General features: G+C 39.9%; 1 protein-coding gene across 2 annotated transcripts in view; it reads left to right on the plus strand.

The window, feature by feature from the left end:
- LOC131460269 (contactin-4) overlaps window positions 1–16,274 on the plus strand; it is a 135,108-nt gene extending 118,834 nt beyond the window's left edge. For both annotated transcript variants that reach the window (XM_058630601.1, XM_058630600.1), the window contains 4 exons: window positions 4,016–4,196; window positions 10,482–10,594; window positions 11,912–12,080; window positions 14,906–16,274. In XM_058630601.1, coding sequence (XP_058486584.1) covers window positions 4,016–4,196; window positions 10,482–10,594; window positions 11,912–12,080; window positions 14,906–15,003 — 561 coding nt within the window. In that variant the 3' untranslated portion in view covers window positions 15,004–16,274. The remainder of the gene's footprint in view (window positions 1–4,015; window positions 4,197–10,481; window positions 10,595–11,911; window positions 12,081–14,905) is intronic.
- Window positions 16,275–17,365: the final 1,091 nt, after the last annotated feature.

The raw sequence follows: 17,365 nt of genomic DNA on the forward strand, positions 1-17,365 counted from the left end.
TGGTCCACAATAGCGATAGCAATATAACACGTGACAGTGACTACAAAGGATAGATTTTTCCCACTAATGCTTGTATACTCATTTCCAAGTGGCATTGGGCAAAGAGTAGGGGGTAAAAGAGAGAAGTGAAATTGGGCTGGAGTATTTGCAGAGAGTCTACGCACACACAGAAACAACATGCATCCTCCACACATTAAAGCCCTCTGTCAAACAGGTTTCCAACTGGTTACTTTTGTACTGTGAGGCAGTGGTGCTTATCACTATTCCACCATGTGATCCTGACATTATTGAGTGGTAGCTTGTCAGACACAAATATTTATTCACTGAAGTGAATGCAGAATACCTATATATCCAGTAGCAACATCCTAAGAACAAAGAACTAACAAAATACTATGATCTGTTTGATAAAAGAACCCTGATAGCATTTCTTCTCTCTTGTGACTCAAATCTTTTGCTGTATATAAACATATTAGACCCCGGGAGACACATATTATGCAGTCAAGTCACTACATCAGAAGAATTAGAACATCATAAGACAAGTGTCTCTTAGTTAGTTGTGTTGTTTGTTTGTTTTTGAAGTGTGGTCCACATCTGTCCTCCTTAACTTTCGACATTGTGTGAGTGTTTTGTTTTGTTTTACACTTTGAATGTGAGACATGCTCTGTACCTATGTTTTTTTTTAAATAGTTTGCTTTGTTGCTATAGAGCTTTTTGGTCAACTGTGTTGTTTTAAACATGCTTTTTATTAAATTGGATTGGTTCGTATGAGGGGGGCCACACGGTTGGTGTAGTGGTTAGCACTTTTGCAGCAAGGAGACCTGGGTTCGTGACCCAGTCAGAACAAGGGTGAGTGGGTTTCCTCCAGTTTCCTCCCACAGTCCAAAAACAAGCAGTTTTGGGGATGAGGCAAATAGGACACTCTAAAGTGAGAGTGAATGGTTGTTTGTCTCTATGTGGCCCTGTGATGGACTGGTGATCTGTCCAGTGTGTACCCCGTCTATTGCCCTATGTCAGCCGAGATTGGCTAGATGGATAGTTGTATGAGGTGTTTATATGAACACCGACCTCGCTGAGCATGGCACTGCATGCCCTCGTGACGAGAACCTGCATGAAATATGGCTGCCAGTGACAACTGGAAGATATTTTAGCCACTTAACATAAAATTACTGACATAATGAAACGTGTGCCAGCTTAAGTGTGTTGTGTCTTATTTGGTTGTTAGTGGTGTCGTTGGCAGTTGGCGGCAGTTGGCATCTGTAATGCTGTAAAACTCCTCCTCTGTAATGTTTGTCTTCTTCGATTTTCTAAGGATGTAATGTAATGGCGCATTATTTAATTCATCTTCCCTTCCCTTTTCCTCTCTTTGTCTTCTCCCATGTCCTTAAGAATGTCTTTCATCTCACTGTTAGACACCAAAACAGTTGAACTATCACTGAGGAATACTGGTCCATACATGTTCATATCACAAATAGCTAACACAAACACGTACAACATGTACACACACTCACACAGACACACATAGTGGATGTGAGAAGAAATACCTGCTGTGCTGTTGCATGGCTACATTCCATATAGTGGATTCAGTCTTTGCCGATTGTAGTGAAAAAAGGCCTTAATCACTATATTTGACAGGTTTCTGTGCCTCACTCGAGCGCCGTAATTTCATTAAACACACCTGAAGAACTCTATGAACTGAAATAGACTGACTGACCGGCAATACTGAAAAGCCTGGTGAGGAGCTCTACCTGTGACGGTTACTCATGCAGACTTTAAAGCTGCAATAGGCAGAATGGCTTGAAAAAGAAGAGATTGTTGTCTCTCTTTCTCTCTCTCCCCCCCTCTCTGAACGTGTCATAGTCTACCGTGATTGGACAGAATTTGCAAAAGCTATAAACAGTGCCCAGACCAGGTGCAGAAGTGTTATTCTAGCTCTCAGTTCCCTATGATTGTGATCAAACCTGGTGTTCACATTCGTAGCGAGTGATCTTATCAGTAAGTTCAGGTCTGAACGGTCCCAGTCCGTAATGCATCCTCAAGTCTGATCACAGAAACCATATTCAGAGCTGGTTTGAAGCCGTGTGTGTGTGCAGTGTATCCTTGGTATGGATTAGAGATTACCTCCTCAGTTGATCCACAACAGTTTCAGTTTTTTGGGTTTTTTTTTCCACTCATCAGCAAGCCGCCAACACGATGTTAACATTGATGACCATATGATTTATTTTGTTTCCCGTGCTTAAAACCGAAGTCATGTTACAGCAGCGTGTATAGAGCTTTGATTCACTAAAGCTCCTCTCCACTTTTTTAAGGGAGAGATTCTGAAGGTGGCCAAAACAGTATCATTGCCAGACGTGTCCGCAGAGCAAAATCAAATCACTGGCAGGCTCGGCTGGGTTCACAGAGGATACCACAACAAACAGGAGTTGTTGATTCACTGTGGCCTCTATCACTAAGTCCAAATGTGGCATTTTGTGATTTTGGAGTTTGAAATCTTTCGTTTCAATTTACTTAATTGACACATTCTGACCAAATGAGGCAGCAATAGACCAGCAGTTGCCTGGTACGAGTGCGTTAAGAGAGCTTTATGGACTCTGGTGCGATAGAGTCAGCAGTTCTCAAATTTCCAGTCAGAAAACTCTATCTAATAGTGAGATAAAGCAGCAAATACATTATTAAGATGTTGTAAACAAAAGCAGGCAAGGGTTTTATCTGGTGAGATTTTTGGTAAGTTGCTAAATCTTGTTTTTCTTTCTTTCTTGTGTCCAAGTTAGAAGCCCTGGTTCCAGTCAGAACTGAATATGTTAGTACCTTATAACTGCAGGTAAAAGTAATTTTAACTAGGCATACCTAATACATTTGCAATTATTGCAATTATTCCAATTATCCATCCATCCATCCATTTTCTACCACTTTATCCTCGATGAGGGTCGCGGGGGGGTGCTGTGCCAATCTCAGCTGACGCAATTATTTAGTGTTCAATTTAATAATCAAAATGGGGCCATTAACTGAAATCAAAGACCACAGGATGTCTGATGTTTAGACTTTGATTGCTACAATAGTCATAGTCATGCACCGCCATTCTCCCCTGAACACACTTAATATTACATAACATGTATGTCACATGTTATCTAATATAAAACTGCACACTCAAGTAGTTGAGTTGCTAAAACACAGTACTGGTGATTGGATGCACTTTCCTGCCTCTGTCGCTCTCACACATTATGGTGCGGTTTGACAGCTAAAGCACGTTGATCCCACTTTTTCATCCATCTTTGAGTATGTGCTTAGATTATCAGAGGTGGTGGGGGGGGGAACAAAAATCAAACCATAACTTCTGCTGAAGCATTTGGGATATTTTCCCAAGTGGCTTTGAAAGTGCAAAAATTAAACTGCTAGTGGGGGGAAAAAACACACACACACAGATGCATCTGTTATCAGCAACTCCAGGCCTTGTCGCGACTCTCAAGCAAGGTCCCTACAAACATGCATGCTGCCAATTGAATCAGTACCCAGGCTACTCTCAAACCATCTGTTTGACATTTTCCTGTCTGCTTTTTCTGTCTCGTGTTCTCAGGTCATGAATGATCTCACTGTGAATACAGATCATGAACAAGCCCCTTATCCTAGAACTCCTCATTCCCAGTGCTGCTTATGTTACTGCCGATTGTCAGATACCGTGTCACTGCGTCGTGTAAAAACAGCTTCAGGACCTACAGTATCTGAGCTAGTGTACTCTTCACATTTAGGTCCTGTAGAATTGTGGTTTACTATATTAAAGCCCTGAAATGAGCATAAGTGTGTGTCTTTCCTGCCATATTCTGTGCATACGCTGGCTCTGCTGTGCAGACAGAAGGAGGCTCATTCCTTAAAGCACATTGTGATGTTCCCAGTCGGAAATTTGCCAAAATAAATATTTTGACTCGACTCAGCTGCCACAAAAAGCAGTTTTAATAGTGGAAATGTACAAAGGCAGGCAATAGTGTTGGAGCTCTCTCTTAAATGTGTTTCTTTGGGCTAGGTTCTGTTTTGGGAGGAAGGATCTCAGCAGAGTGAGGCGGAAAGAGTGAAGGTTATCAACACCTCAGCTCTGCTGTCTGGCTTAAAGGGCAGTACAGTCTATCTGATCTCAGTCAGAGCCCAGAACAGTGCTGGACATGGACCTTGCAGCCCTGCAATAAACATCACCACCAAGAAACCACGTAAGTCTACACCCACAACACAACACAAACATAGAGTATGATTCATATTGTGTGTGTCGAGGCAAACTTATTCATTTATTCCCCTTTAACATACATGAAGGAGTAGTGATCTTAGGCAGACCCAGAAGATGTTATTTTGTTAATATAGATTCTTTGCTGTTTTGGTCTTGTCCCGTCATAGCAGTGTGTTCCTTTGTTCCAGGTCTGGTGAGAACTGTGTGCGTGATTCCCTGTCACACCACATTCACAGCCAAAAAGAAAAAGGCACATACTTTAATATTTGGATTATTACCTACCATTCAAGCCTCTCGGGCAGTGTTATGATTTGACATCGCTTCAGTTGGTCAGGTCTAGGTCCTACAGAGTTTTGGGCATATCTCAAGATTTTTTAATTGGGCTCAACTTGTGAAAGAATGCTTCAGGAAGCATGACTCATCATTTTCACATATGGATTGGCCACCACAGAGTTCAGACCTTAACTACATTGCAGGAGAAGACATTGCATAAGCTTTAAATGTATATTATGCCAATGGTTGAATATGTGTCATCAAGCTAAAGATAGTCAAAATATTCAGGTGTGTGACTTTTTTGGCTTGGCAGTGATTAACCCATTATTCATCCAATGACAGTCACCAGGTGTCCCAAATATTACAAACTATCTGTAAACTAAAGTGGGACATGCCGATGATGAACATAAACGGCTTTTATATTGTGCGTTGCCATTGGAAAGCGTTTAATAGCAGGCCTCACTTTTTTTTTTTTTTTTTTTTAAAACACATCTTAACCTTACAGTCGGCGCTGTCATCAAAGCTCCGTCTGACTTACAGACAGAAAATAAGTGTCACTCGGTTCTTTCTTGTAGCGCACCTGTGAAATCTTTATATGTCACAGACACTGTCATATTTTGTCATGCAGTGTGATTGGAAATCACGTCTCCATTTCGATTTTCAACTGTCGGACCAAAACATATTCTTGCTGTTGCTCTCATGAGTGTTCAACCTCTCTCTCTCACGCTTTCTGTCGTCCTCTCAGTCGTCACTGCACGGCTGCATGAAACTGCCGTGACTTCGTTTTTCCACACGACATACGCAGACTCGTGACTTGTAAAGCAGTTGTTTTTAGTGTAACTGAATCATTACAATCAGCTAAAAGAATTGTTTCCGACTCCATCTGACACAGTCACTGAACTGAAATACAGCGGCAGGGTTTGTGATGCAGGTCGCTAGTTGTGATCACCGCTTTTGGCAGTGCTGTCCCTAAATACATCAGACTCCTCTATTAAATGATGAAATTTTAGACATTTCCTTGGTAATTGATGATTAACCCACATTTTTAGGATTGTTAACTGATCGGCATTATTCGGCTTGATTCTTGCTCATGCCTCGTGCCAATGATGGCACTCTGACCAATCAGTGGTCGGCAGTCTGACATGATCACGCATTGTATCAGCTCAACTCGCTTGGAACCTCGCCAGAGCAGGTACTAAAAAAAGTACCAGGTGCTATCACTAATGAAAGCGCAAAACGTACCATACTGTGTCGAGGCAAGGTGAGGTGTGCCAAACTAGTGGAAAAGGGGCTTATGTTACAGTCATGTGGTTTTCAAATGTCATCGGTTATTTGCTGAATTTGTATCCATCGCACCTATTTGACTCAGCTCAAATGTATTTACGGAGCACATTTAAAAACAACCAAGATTGACCAAAGTGCTGTACAGAATGGCGCCAATAAAAATCAATCAAAAAAGTAGTATAAAAACATAAAATATTCAAAATGCCACAGAGCATAATAAAAGCTCAAAAAGCAAACAAACAAGAAACCAAGATTTATTTCTTTGTTTCCATCACTGTTTTTTTAGGCTGCCATTTTTCTGTGACTTACTTGCTAAATTCTTACGATTGTGTGCGCGTTTCAAAAACAGGCAGACTCTAGCTTCAAGAGTCTTTCCTACAGGGCATATTCAAATCTTATTTTTAATACAAAACTCACACGCCACGTGTTGAAAGCTACTGGTGACTGCGTTCATGCTGTCCAAAGAGAGGACAGTGTGACACTTAGGTCTCCATTAATAATTCAGATTCTTTTCGGTGCCAAGTAACACGACAAGAAGCATGTGAACTGCCTTCAGCTGCTACACACTAACCCACCTGTCATACTAATTCTTGTCAAGTGCAAGTAATTAACTTAAGCTGACATTTTAATGGCTGTCACAGAACACGGGCAGAACCTGCATACTGTCATTCAAGTGACTAACACTTTCTTTCTGACTATTTCTGACCGTAGTTTGGCACAATTTTTTCCATCCAGGGTGGTGAAGTAACTGTTATTTTTCCTGTGATTTCACTTGAAGTGATTTCAAACTTGAATACTTTAATTATAATCCTGGTTTGCTTTAATGCTGATGCTTCAGTGAGCTTGAAGTGACTACTATATGTAGAAAAGTAGGGGTAAGTACTCCCTGCACTCTCTTTCTTGCTCTGAAACTGGAAAATCATGTTTAAAACACTACAGGGTATTTGAAAAAAGACATTCTGAACTTAAACAGGACTTTTTTTTCCTGATTATGTAAAGTTTAAATAAACATTTTTTTTCCCCCCATGTTAGAAATATAATTGTTTTATTTTTTCTTAATGCCAAATTCAATTCCTCTGATGAAACGTCACCTGACAGGAATCGACAAAAAAGTAACTGAGTTGCTGCATTGTAAAAGTAACTGGTTACCAAGAAAAGTAACTATTGAATTACATTTTTTTAAATGTTAATATATGATTTTTACCCCCTTTAATGAAACTTTAAATGTTCAATTATCTTTAGTAAAACTGAATATTAAATATGCTTAATGGACAGAAGTTAGTTAGGTCACCTGTCAATGCAAACTCATATCATTGCCACTTAAATTAGGTGTTGTAGTTAGGTGACAAAAAGACTAAAACTTTTTTTTTTTATGTAATCAAAACTCACTGGTTTCTAAAATTAAATATTGTAAAACGAAAATTCCCAAGAAAGTGACGTTTTTCAGCTTATCGTCCCAAGTTAAACTGTTTCTGTGACTTTGACTGATACAAATAAATGTTTTGCCGTAACTTTGGCCTCAGTGAGTGTAAAGGTTGTGTAAATATATAAAAATGTTTTTTTTATTATGAATTAATACAAAGTGCCATTGACAGTTCCATTTCGTTTTGGTAACAGTCAGTAAATTGCAACTCTTTTGTTCCCTGAATAAATTGTTTTCCCACCTTATATTCACTCACATTCCTTCAGCACAACTGCTATTGCTTCTATTTGCCAGTGATTGCATCTGCAAGTTTTCACACTGTAAATGAGTCACAACTGAACCACATTACTCTTCATTAGGGACAATTCTGTAAAATCTGCTCTCAGTTTCTGCTCTATGCTTGTGTTAAGTACTATTTTAACCCTGTTTTTATTGCAGATGTGCGAAAGCAAAAGCAGATATGCGTGAAATGAAGCAGAACTGTCACAAAACAACAGTCAGGTTCCCATGTGAACGTTGAAATATTGTTAGGTTTCTTGCCTAATGCCCTGGAGCAAATGGAGGAGATCTTTGAATGGAAAATAGAGTAGATGTGCTAAAATGAAAAGAAAAGATAACCGTTTATTAGTCATATAACGGGGAAGTTTGCAGCTTACAGCATCACAGGTAGTAAAACAAAAAGTAAAGGTAATAAATAGTGCAGTGAAAATCGACGCTCACATAAACACCTACAGTTGATTTAGAGTCTCTAATTTACTTAAACCTCAATCTGGAAATGTTTGGACTGTGGGAGGAAGCTGGAGTCTGTCCATACGCTCATCCCAGTTTCGGTTACACAGTATCCCAAGAACATCTTCAGGGAATCACTATTGAACGGTATTCAAATTTGAACGTGAAATCGTCTCCACTTTTTCCCCATGTGTTACTGTGACTAATTACAAGATGACATCACTCTGGCTCAGAGGGATTTCCAAAATAAATAATATCAAGCAAAAAAAAAAAAAAAAAGAAGGTAACAATAGATTGCATATCAACATAGAGAGAATGTTTATTTTTATATTTTGACAATTTACCAACCGTCCACCCTCTCTCTGCCCCTGCTCACTCCTTGTGATGTCGACAGAAGACAGAGGCTTATCTTTATTTATTTATTTATTTATTTATTTACTTTTTTAGAGATGCATGTCTCCTTCCTTAACTCTAAACTCTGACTTCTCCCAACCAAAGCATGTTTGTCACTCTTGTGTCCTCTCTGCACTACTTCAGCTCCAGCTTTGGCAAGAATTCCAGCTTAAATTCACTATAATTGGATGACTTTTTCCAGTAAACAAACATCCAGCAGGTGTTTTCTTCCGGGCTGACTCACTCGATGTGGGACTTTTTTTTTTTTTTAACTTTACTTAGCCCTTTTTCGTCTAAGGACAGGTGGTCCTGTGATGACTTCACGTCCATGAACTTTATTAAATGTCATCTCCCAAATCAACAGTCGAGAAAAATACACTAGAGAAATTGAAAACTCAGCCACACAGACACATGGGTTGGACAAACAATCTTTATTTAGGTATTAAATAAGGTATATATATGGTGTGTATATAATATTAAACTAGGAAAGGTGATTTCTGGAGAAACTGCGGTGGAATTGCTGCCTTCTGCCTGAGCTGACGTCAATCTGGCATGATGAATTCAAGTTTCTAACGGAAGGTTTCAATGTTTGGAATGAAGTTGGAAATTAGTAATTTTCTTGAACATTAATAAAAACTAATATGTGGCTATTTTTTTAGATACCGCAGGATACATCTGTATCATATTATTACCCAAATATGTTTATTTGAACTCAACGGACAACTCATGAGTTCATGCGATGCTGAATAAGGCAATCAGCTCCACACGACTCTCTCTCAGTTTAGTGGTGTTTAGATCTCGTGTAGTCCAGTGACATTCTCTCACTGCTCACAGGAAGTGACGAAACAGACGCAGGCAACAGCAAATATGTCCTAGTAAAGTGAGACATAGTAGGAGGGGGACTGAAAACACCCTTGTCCCCGCCCGTCCCTGTGCTGCTGCTGCAAACACATAAAAGCTCCCTCAGTCAGGTCGGATGTGGCGTGTTTCCACTAACGTGACTCCACTCTTCTCGGCACGGCACGGCATGCTTCTTTTGCTTTTCCATCAGCGATAGTACCTGGTACCTTTTTTTCCAAGCGAGCTGAGCCGATACTTTGAGTGACATCATCAGACTGCCGGCCACTGATTGGTCAGAGTGTCGTCACTGGAAGAGACATCCGACACAAGAACCAAAGCGAACAATCAGTTAACAGTCCTGAAAACGTGGGTTAATCTCCAACATTTAGCAAGGAAGTGTCTGGTGTGAGTCTGGTGTATTTAGCGGCAGCACTGCTGAAAGCCGGCGATGGAGGAAGAACTGAACAAATCTTTTTAATCAACTTATTCTAAATGATTCAGCACACTGTACGGCACTAGTTTGTGTGTCTCGTACATAAAACAAAGTCACGGCAGTTTCATGCAGCCGCTGTGATAACCCCGCCCACGTTGAGGAGGTACTGTATTGTATATAATGAAAAACCAACCAATTGTGTAGAGCAAAGGTGATGCGAGGTGGAAACACGGCAATTGCAACATACAAATAATGTTACAGCAATTATGTTCAGAATAATCACATATGCATTGTACTGCACTGCAGCTTTAAAGTGAATTGAATCCGGTGGTTAAAATAATGTTGCACTCACACTGAACACAATTTCTCAGGAAGGCATAGAGAACAAAACACGCTGAGATGTTTACTTAGAGGTTAAACGTTAAACGTTAAACGGCAAGGTTGCTGTAATGACAGTCATGTTTTTACCCATTCGGCTGAGGCAAAGGAGGCACAAAGCACTAATTCCAGTTCTCAACAAGACCAAAGCAGAAGCAACATCTAATGAAAGCTGCTCCCAACGACTGAATTCAGCAGCTGAGTGAATCACAATGCAGTAAAGACTTTTGTGCTGCTTCAGGGTGAACTTTTCATTTCATCCCTATTAGCCGGGTTTTCACACACATCAATGAAAGGGTAATCAAAGAGAGTGTGCTTTCTGTTTTTGTTGACCTCTGTTTTTTCTTCAGTTCTTCTCCCCCCCCCCCCCCCCCCCCCGAAGTTTGAAGGGTCTATTGTATAAAATACATTCTGCTGTGGAAGATGATCAATTCAAGGCTGACTGCGACGTTAGTTTAAAGAGCAAGACATTGTTCATGCATTCATTTGCAAGACTTGTGTCTACATCTCTCACGCAGCTCCGAGTCAGCCACCGGGGAATATTGAATGGAACCTGACGAACTCTAAGATCTTTCTAAACTGGGAACACGTCAAGGCGATGGAAAATGAGTCGGAGGTGACGGGATACAAGGTGAGTTTGTCAGTGTAATAAAAGAAACTCTACAACTGGGGAAACAAATGGAGGCCCAGCAGCTGTCATCTCAATAAATGGCTTTCTTATTGCGGTGGAAAGATAGAGCTCAGCACTCCAGTGTTACATTATGGATTGGCCCTGTCTGCCCTTTCAAAATTAAAAGATCCCTTCCAGGTGATAAAATGAAAGGTGTCATGCCAGAGTGGGGATTTCACTTCTTGAAACCAGTACAACAATGACTCATATTTGATCCTCTTTGCATATTTGCAGTACGATATGCACCACCAGCAGCACATTTTTACTAGCGATGAGCATTTCAAGACGAAATGCTATTTTATTAGTCACTGAAGATTATCCAAGGAATATTCATATGCACACACACACACACAGACATACACCGCCCTGCTGCTACACACAGGCCAAAGATAGACAGACATTGATTATTTGTCCTCCACAAGACAGTTAATTTGAAACGAGCCATACAGCACAGTATGCATGAATACTACAAAATGGTACTTTGAAGGACTGTGAAGGAAGTTTCAAGTTGGCTATTCCACACATTGACCCTTTCAGATCCAGCAGTGTGTGTTCTTGCTTCAAACTAACTCTGCCAGGGTTCTTATGAGGGAGGAAAAAGGTGGCAGTGCTCCGGCCAAGCCTAAACAACAGACTTGTTATCAGAAGTCAAGAAAAGCAAACAGTTTGAGAATTGCCAGGTTCACACCATGATGACTCAAGAGGAGCAGCTAAAAAGATGCGTTCAGTGAACCTAGTAAATGCCTTCACATTTACAAGGTCTACAGCGTATTGAGCTTAGCTTGGAGCTGCTTCAAGGGGCATTCAAGTAACCTCGTAAAATGTCATCACTTCCGCGATCACACGTGAAGTCCAGTATCTAAATGCCTGCTGTTGCTGCCACCTTGTGGTAATACATGCACCACAAATTAGGTAGTCATTAGAGAACAGCTACCTAAATATTGGGAGTGGTACATTGTTTCTGTCCTGTGTGTTTCCTTAACTAACTACATTTTGCTGAAGGTTAATTTATACATATTTTGTTCCTCCATGCTGAATCTCCAGGCCAAAGCAGTACCACAATATGCATTTTCAATTATTTATCATGTCCAGAGTGGGACTGTACAAGTGGAATATGGCTGCATGTGTTTTCCCTTCTTTTGGGACTTGGATTTATTTTTCACACGCTGGTTTAATATGTTGAATAAAGTCATACATTTGTCTGAGGTCATGAATAAAAGTTTCAATTCACACCGTTACCGCTGAGAAAGTATTTGTTCACATGCTCTCTGCTCCTAGGTTGTATATCGTCAGACCTGGCAAGACAGGACTACTGTCGTGGAAACCAACAAGACCAGCGTGGAGCTGCAGATCCCTTCTGGGGACGACTACCTCATTGAGATCAAAGCTCTGACCAAAGGGGGCGAAGGTGCCAGCAGTGGTCCCATCCGCATACCAAAGATGTCCAGTAAGTTTCCAACACTCAGCAGCATAATTGAGCAGTGGGACTGGGTGCACTGTGTGTCACTAATCCCCAGTGTGACTCATACTCTCCATCAGTATCACCATTGCTCTGGCTTGGACAAGGCTTTCACAATACACATATAAATTCTAATAGGACTGCAATGTATGTGGGGGGGAGAAGAAGTCATCTGTTTCAGTCGTCTCTCTCCATTAACTAGCAGGGTGTTGCAAACTTAACGGCAGCATTGTGAAAGTTCAAATACAGCTCAGTTCATGCGGATTATATTTCTTACAGTTTTTCAAACGAGCAGCTCTAGGTTATTTTTTTTTTTATCTTTAATAGAACCTCCTCCTTTCTAATAGCCTGCAGCCGATACTCATTACAACTGGCAAATTCATTATTTAAATGAGTTACTTTCAATCAGGGATAGGGATAGGTACAATACTGGTCAAAAAGTAAAAACTGCTAAATATCACATGAATGGTTCATCAAGCACAGGATGAAAAGCGAGACCTGCGTCATGTGACCACAATGTAAGTGAGCCATGTGGACTTATTTTAAGATAAAAGAAGAGAAAAGTAAAATAAACAAGTCAAATGTATATATAAAAAAGATGGATTGATTGGTCAATACTCGTGATATTGGTATCAGACATGAAAAAAGTGGTATCAAGCCATCCCTACACTTTTATTAAAGGTCTCCCACAGAGTCCATGTTTGTAAGAGATCTGCAACCATATGAAAATGGAAATAAATTCCTGCCTGGTGTGAAGATTGAAGCCAACAAGTAAGAGCCTAGAAGCTGCAGTCTATTGATTGGTCTCCATCGTCTGTAAAAAGATGTCAGTTTGGACAAACACATACAGTGTTGTGTCAATTTCGAGAAATGCAGCCCCATTTAGATTCTAATACATGGTAAAACATGGCATGTATTGGGAATATAGACACTGCTGTGAATGACAGCAAGTACCATTCAGTGCATGCTTGGATGCAGGTGTAGGTGTACGGGGCAGTGGACAAGCTCTCAGTCAGGAGCAACCCTGCATTTCCAAATATGGCGTCTGATAAATGTGCAATGTCAGAAATGTGCAATACACCCCATAATCTGCTGTATAACTGTATATTTCTTTATTTTTATTTCCCCACATCTTCGACATTTTTTTTTTTTATTTTTTTTTTTTTTATTATTACTTTTATACTTTTATATTTATATTTATCCTTAAGTGTGTTTATGTTTCGTACTACTGGCTCGTAGAACCCGCACAAGATTTCCAATGTGCCTGGACTGTCTGTTTAAGCACAAATGGCAAATAAAAACCTTGAACCTTGAACCAAACAGCATGTGACTGGCCAAAACATTACATTTGAGGCTTCAAAATGGGAGTTTACAAACACGACTGTGATCACAGCTACATTACATACACATATGAGATCGTAATTGTCTTGGCCTGCATGGAAATGTTTTAGTCAAAAACTACAAAATAAGACGAGTCAAAACTGGACGATTGAAGTCAAAATATGAACCAAACGTCCAAATCAATCAAAGCACTAGAAATAAATCAAGGGTCCAGGGTCGTGACATAAGAGGATCACTTTACATCTACCGAACATAAAAGTGATTTCACACTTGATGTTTATGAACAGTATGTCTGCTTTTATCTAGTGCCATGGTTCTCAAACTGTGGTACATGTGCCACCAATGGTACACAAGCTTCCTCTGGAGGTACTCGGAGAAAAATCTGAAATACTGTTCTACCAGGGTATGAGATCGGAGCGGAGCTAGCTGAGGAATTTTGACCGGTGTGCGAAGAAAATGAAACAAATAACAATAAATGAAATAATAATAATCAGAGCCACTTTATCTCTCGCTCCATCATAATCTAATGTCACAATACCAGTGTGTGAATTGTATGTGAGGAAGAGGAGGATGATGAGAGTAAATTAACTTACACCACTGTATTTTACTTCAAGAGTTTAATGTTGTCTTGTGTGGTACTTGGTATAAAAAGTTTTAGAACCACTGATAGTTGGGATACTTTATTTTATTTTGTATTCATACTTGTCTCTCATTTGTTGACTACACCTGTTTCTCAGTTCACTTTATATTCTCCCTGCCCGATTGTCTTGTTTGTTACTCGTGTTCACCCTGTGATTGTTGGCTCTTTGTTCCTGACTTTGCCCTTGAGCCCTTTGTTTTTACATTATTTTCCTTTGTGTTATTGCCTTTTGTTTTCTTCCCCCTCTGTGGCCTCATTAAATTTGGATTTTGACCTGCAACTCGCTCCCCTGAGTGGTTGTCCGGCGCTCAGGTCCTACGTTTCATTTGTGCGTGCTGTATTTCTGAGCTGTTTCTTGGTGACATTCTCCCCCCACATGCAATTTATTAAACCAGTCATCACTCGCACAAAGAAAGCTGAAAATGTATGTATTTGTTTTAAATACAGTGAACTACTCCCTATCGTGAAACTTGGTGGGCAAAATACAATTTTTAAGCTCTTAATTTTGTTCTGAAAAAAATGTCAATATGTTGCCATTCAATGTATCACTTTGTCCTGGTTAGTTGAACAAACTTATTTTTTATTATACTTTTTGTTATTGTATATTCTTAATTCTGTTCACGTTATTCTTCCATATATTATAAAATTGAATTATTTATGAATTGCCAACATGTTTTCATTTTGGTGACAGGAACTGAAGGATCAGTGTAAAGGGAGAAACCACTCTTCAGCTGTAATGAACTGAGTTTGATGTTTAATCAATGCTATAATGTTACCTGGTATATTCTTAATGTGACTCCTAATATAATGAGGTATTTCTTTTTTTCTCCAGGTCTTAACTCGAAAGGGTGTGTGTTCCCAGCTTCAGTGAAGATTTGCTCTTTCATTATGTTTTTTTTTTCGTTCATATTTTCTACGTTGACTTTGTAGCTTTTGATGCCTTTGTATTCAACTCTGGACATTACAGTGAATTTAGATGATGATTCTCCTCCTCGACGTGTCAGATATGTGGAATATATCTGACAAGCATCTCCGACGTTGGGTTGCAAATTCAAACTGAGCGATTGGAATCATTTTGACAGCTTGTCAAATGCCCACTAACCCGTGGATGGACTGTTACTTATAGGCACCGGTACAGTAACGACACATTTTCATCTGCCGTCTTTTCCGGACTGCTGCCATCCTCCAGGATGCACACATTTCATAAACATGGGAAAATGGTTTCCTTATCTTTATTTGTAAATTGAACATGAGCACATGTTCATGTCCCAGGTTCATGTCTGTTTCCACCTCAACTTCTAAGTGATTTTTGACATAATGTGACCCCCATGAATGTTGTAGACCAGGGGTATCAAATTAATTTTAGTTCAGGCGCACATACTGCACAATTTGATCCCAAGTGGACCAGACCAGTAAAATAATGTCGATGACATCACCACTTCACTGTCCACGGAGGTTTGCCACCTGGGTGTCATTATGGACTCGATCTTTCGATGCACACATCAAATCTGTCACAGAATCTGCATTTTTGCACCTCAAAAATATCTCCCGACTCCGGCCATCGCTCACTGATTCTGTCGCTGAAACCCTCATCCATTCCTTCATTACATCACGCCTGGACTACTGTAATGCCGTCTTGTTTGGGGTCCTGAAGAAAACCCTGGCTAGGCTCCAACACGTCCAGAACGACCAAACCTTGGCAACCCATCACCCCCACGCGGAAACAACTGCACTGGCTCCCCGTTAAGTTCCGGATCACTTCTCCTCCTTTGCTAGAAGTCTCTCCATTCACTTGCGCCACATTATCTGTCCGACCTCCTCCATGTGCACCGTCCCTCCCGGAACCTGCGGTCTGCTGACTTCGGTATCCTCTCCATTCCCCGCACCTGCAGGCAAAGCTTTGGCAACAGGGCCTTCAGTGTCACTGCTCCAACCCTCTGGAACTCGCTCCCTCTGGCTATTCGCCAAGCACCAACTCTGGAGTCATTTCAATCACTGCTGAAGCGACACTTGTTCCTGCACGTTTTTGCCACCTGATTGTTTGTTAGTGTTTGTGTTTTTGGATCCGTCTTCTGTTTTCAACTGTACAGCAACCTTTGGTTTCGTGAAAGGCGCTTTATAAATCTAAGTTATTATTATTTATTACTTTTAAGTTTACCGTCTGGAACTGAAAAATCTAATATTTTAGAATCTAATCGTGATGTGAATTTTCGGTTCTGGCCCACGGGCCGTACATTTGACACCCCAGTTATAGACTAAGAGGTTTCAAGTTTCACATCCTATCTTATCATATGCATACGTGAGAGTGAAGTTAATCTCTGTTTGGAGTTTTAGTGTTAATCCTTGCTTTAATAGAGTCAAAGATAACCCTCAAATTAAATAATTTGGATTTTTTTTTTTTAGGAATAGTCCTTCTTTTTCCTGTCTTTGTGCTGAACTAAGCCATTTGATTCTCAGGTCTCGCACCAAAGTTAAAATAGACATAGCTGGTGGTATTGGTTTTCTAACGAAATCAAGCATATATATATATATATATATATACACATATATATATATATATATATACACATATATATATATATATATACATATATATATATATATATACATATATATACATATATATATATACATATATATACATATATATATATATATATATATACATATATATATATATATATATAAAATAATGTCCTCTGCAGGTACAAAATATGCCTACAGGAAATGATCCATACACCCAAAGTCCTGTGCTTGTGTTGACTGTGTTAGTCAACTAGTCACAAACAGTGGTTTATCCATCCAGTCAGAGAAGGCTGTCTAATGATCAGATAAAGCAAGATATTTAAGCAAACCTAGATTTTATTGGATGAGCCCTGGCAAAGTCAGTGTTGATAATTTGTTAATTTGTCATATAACCAGCTAACACTGAACTATCCCTATTTGACTTATGTGGAGAAAAACTCATTTGTGCATGTGTTTTGGTATAGATCCATGTCAGAGGGATGCATCCATGTGTCCCATATTTAATCACGGCCTAAAAGAGGGAGGTTTGATTGACAAGTTGCTTTTGTGACTAAACATATACATGTTCACCATCCTTAGAAACCTGGTTTCAGTGATCCTGTCTGCAAATGCCTTTACTTTGATCGTGCACTTTTGTGGAAGAACAGCTAACACTGTCACCCTGTGATTAATGAATGTGGCCAAGACTGAATGTTTGACATTTATTTACAGTGTCAGTTGTTAATTAGTGACAGATGATCGGAGGGAAACACACCGATGGCTTTGG

The sequence above is a fragment of the Solea solea genome, chromosome 6, assembly GCF_958295425.1.
Source record: "Solea solea chromosome 6, fSolSol10.1, whole genome shotgun sequence".
Taxonomy (NCBI): Eukaryota; Metazoa; Chordata; class Actinopteri; order Pleuronectiformes; family Soleidae; genus Solea; species Solea solea.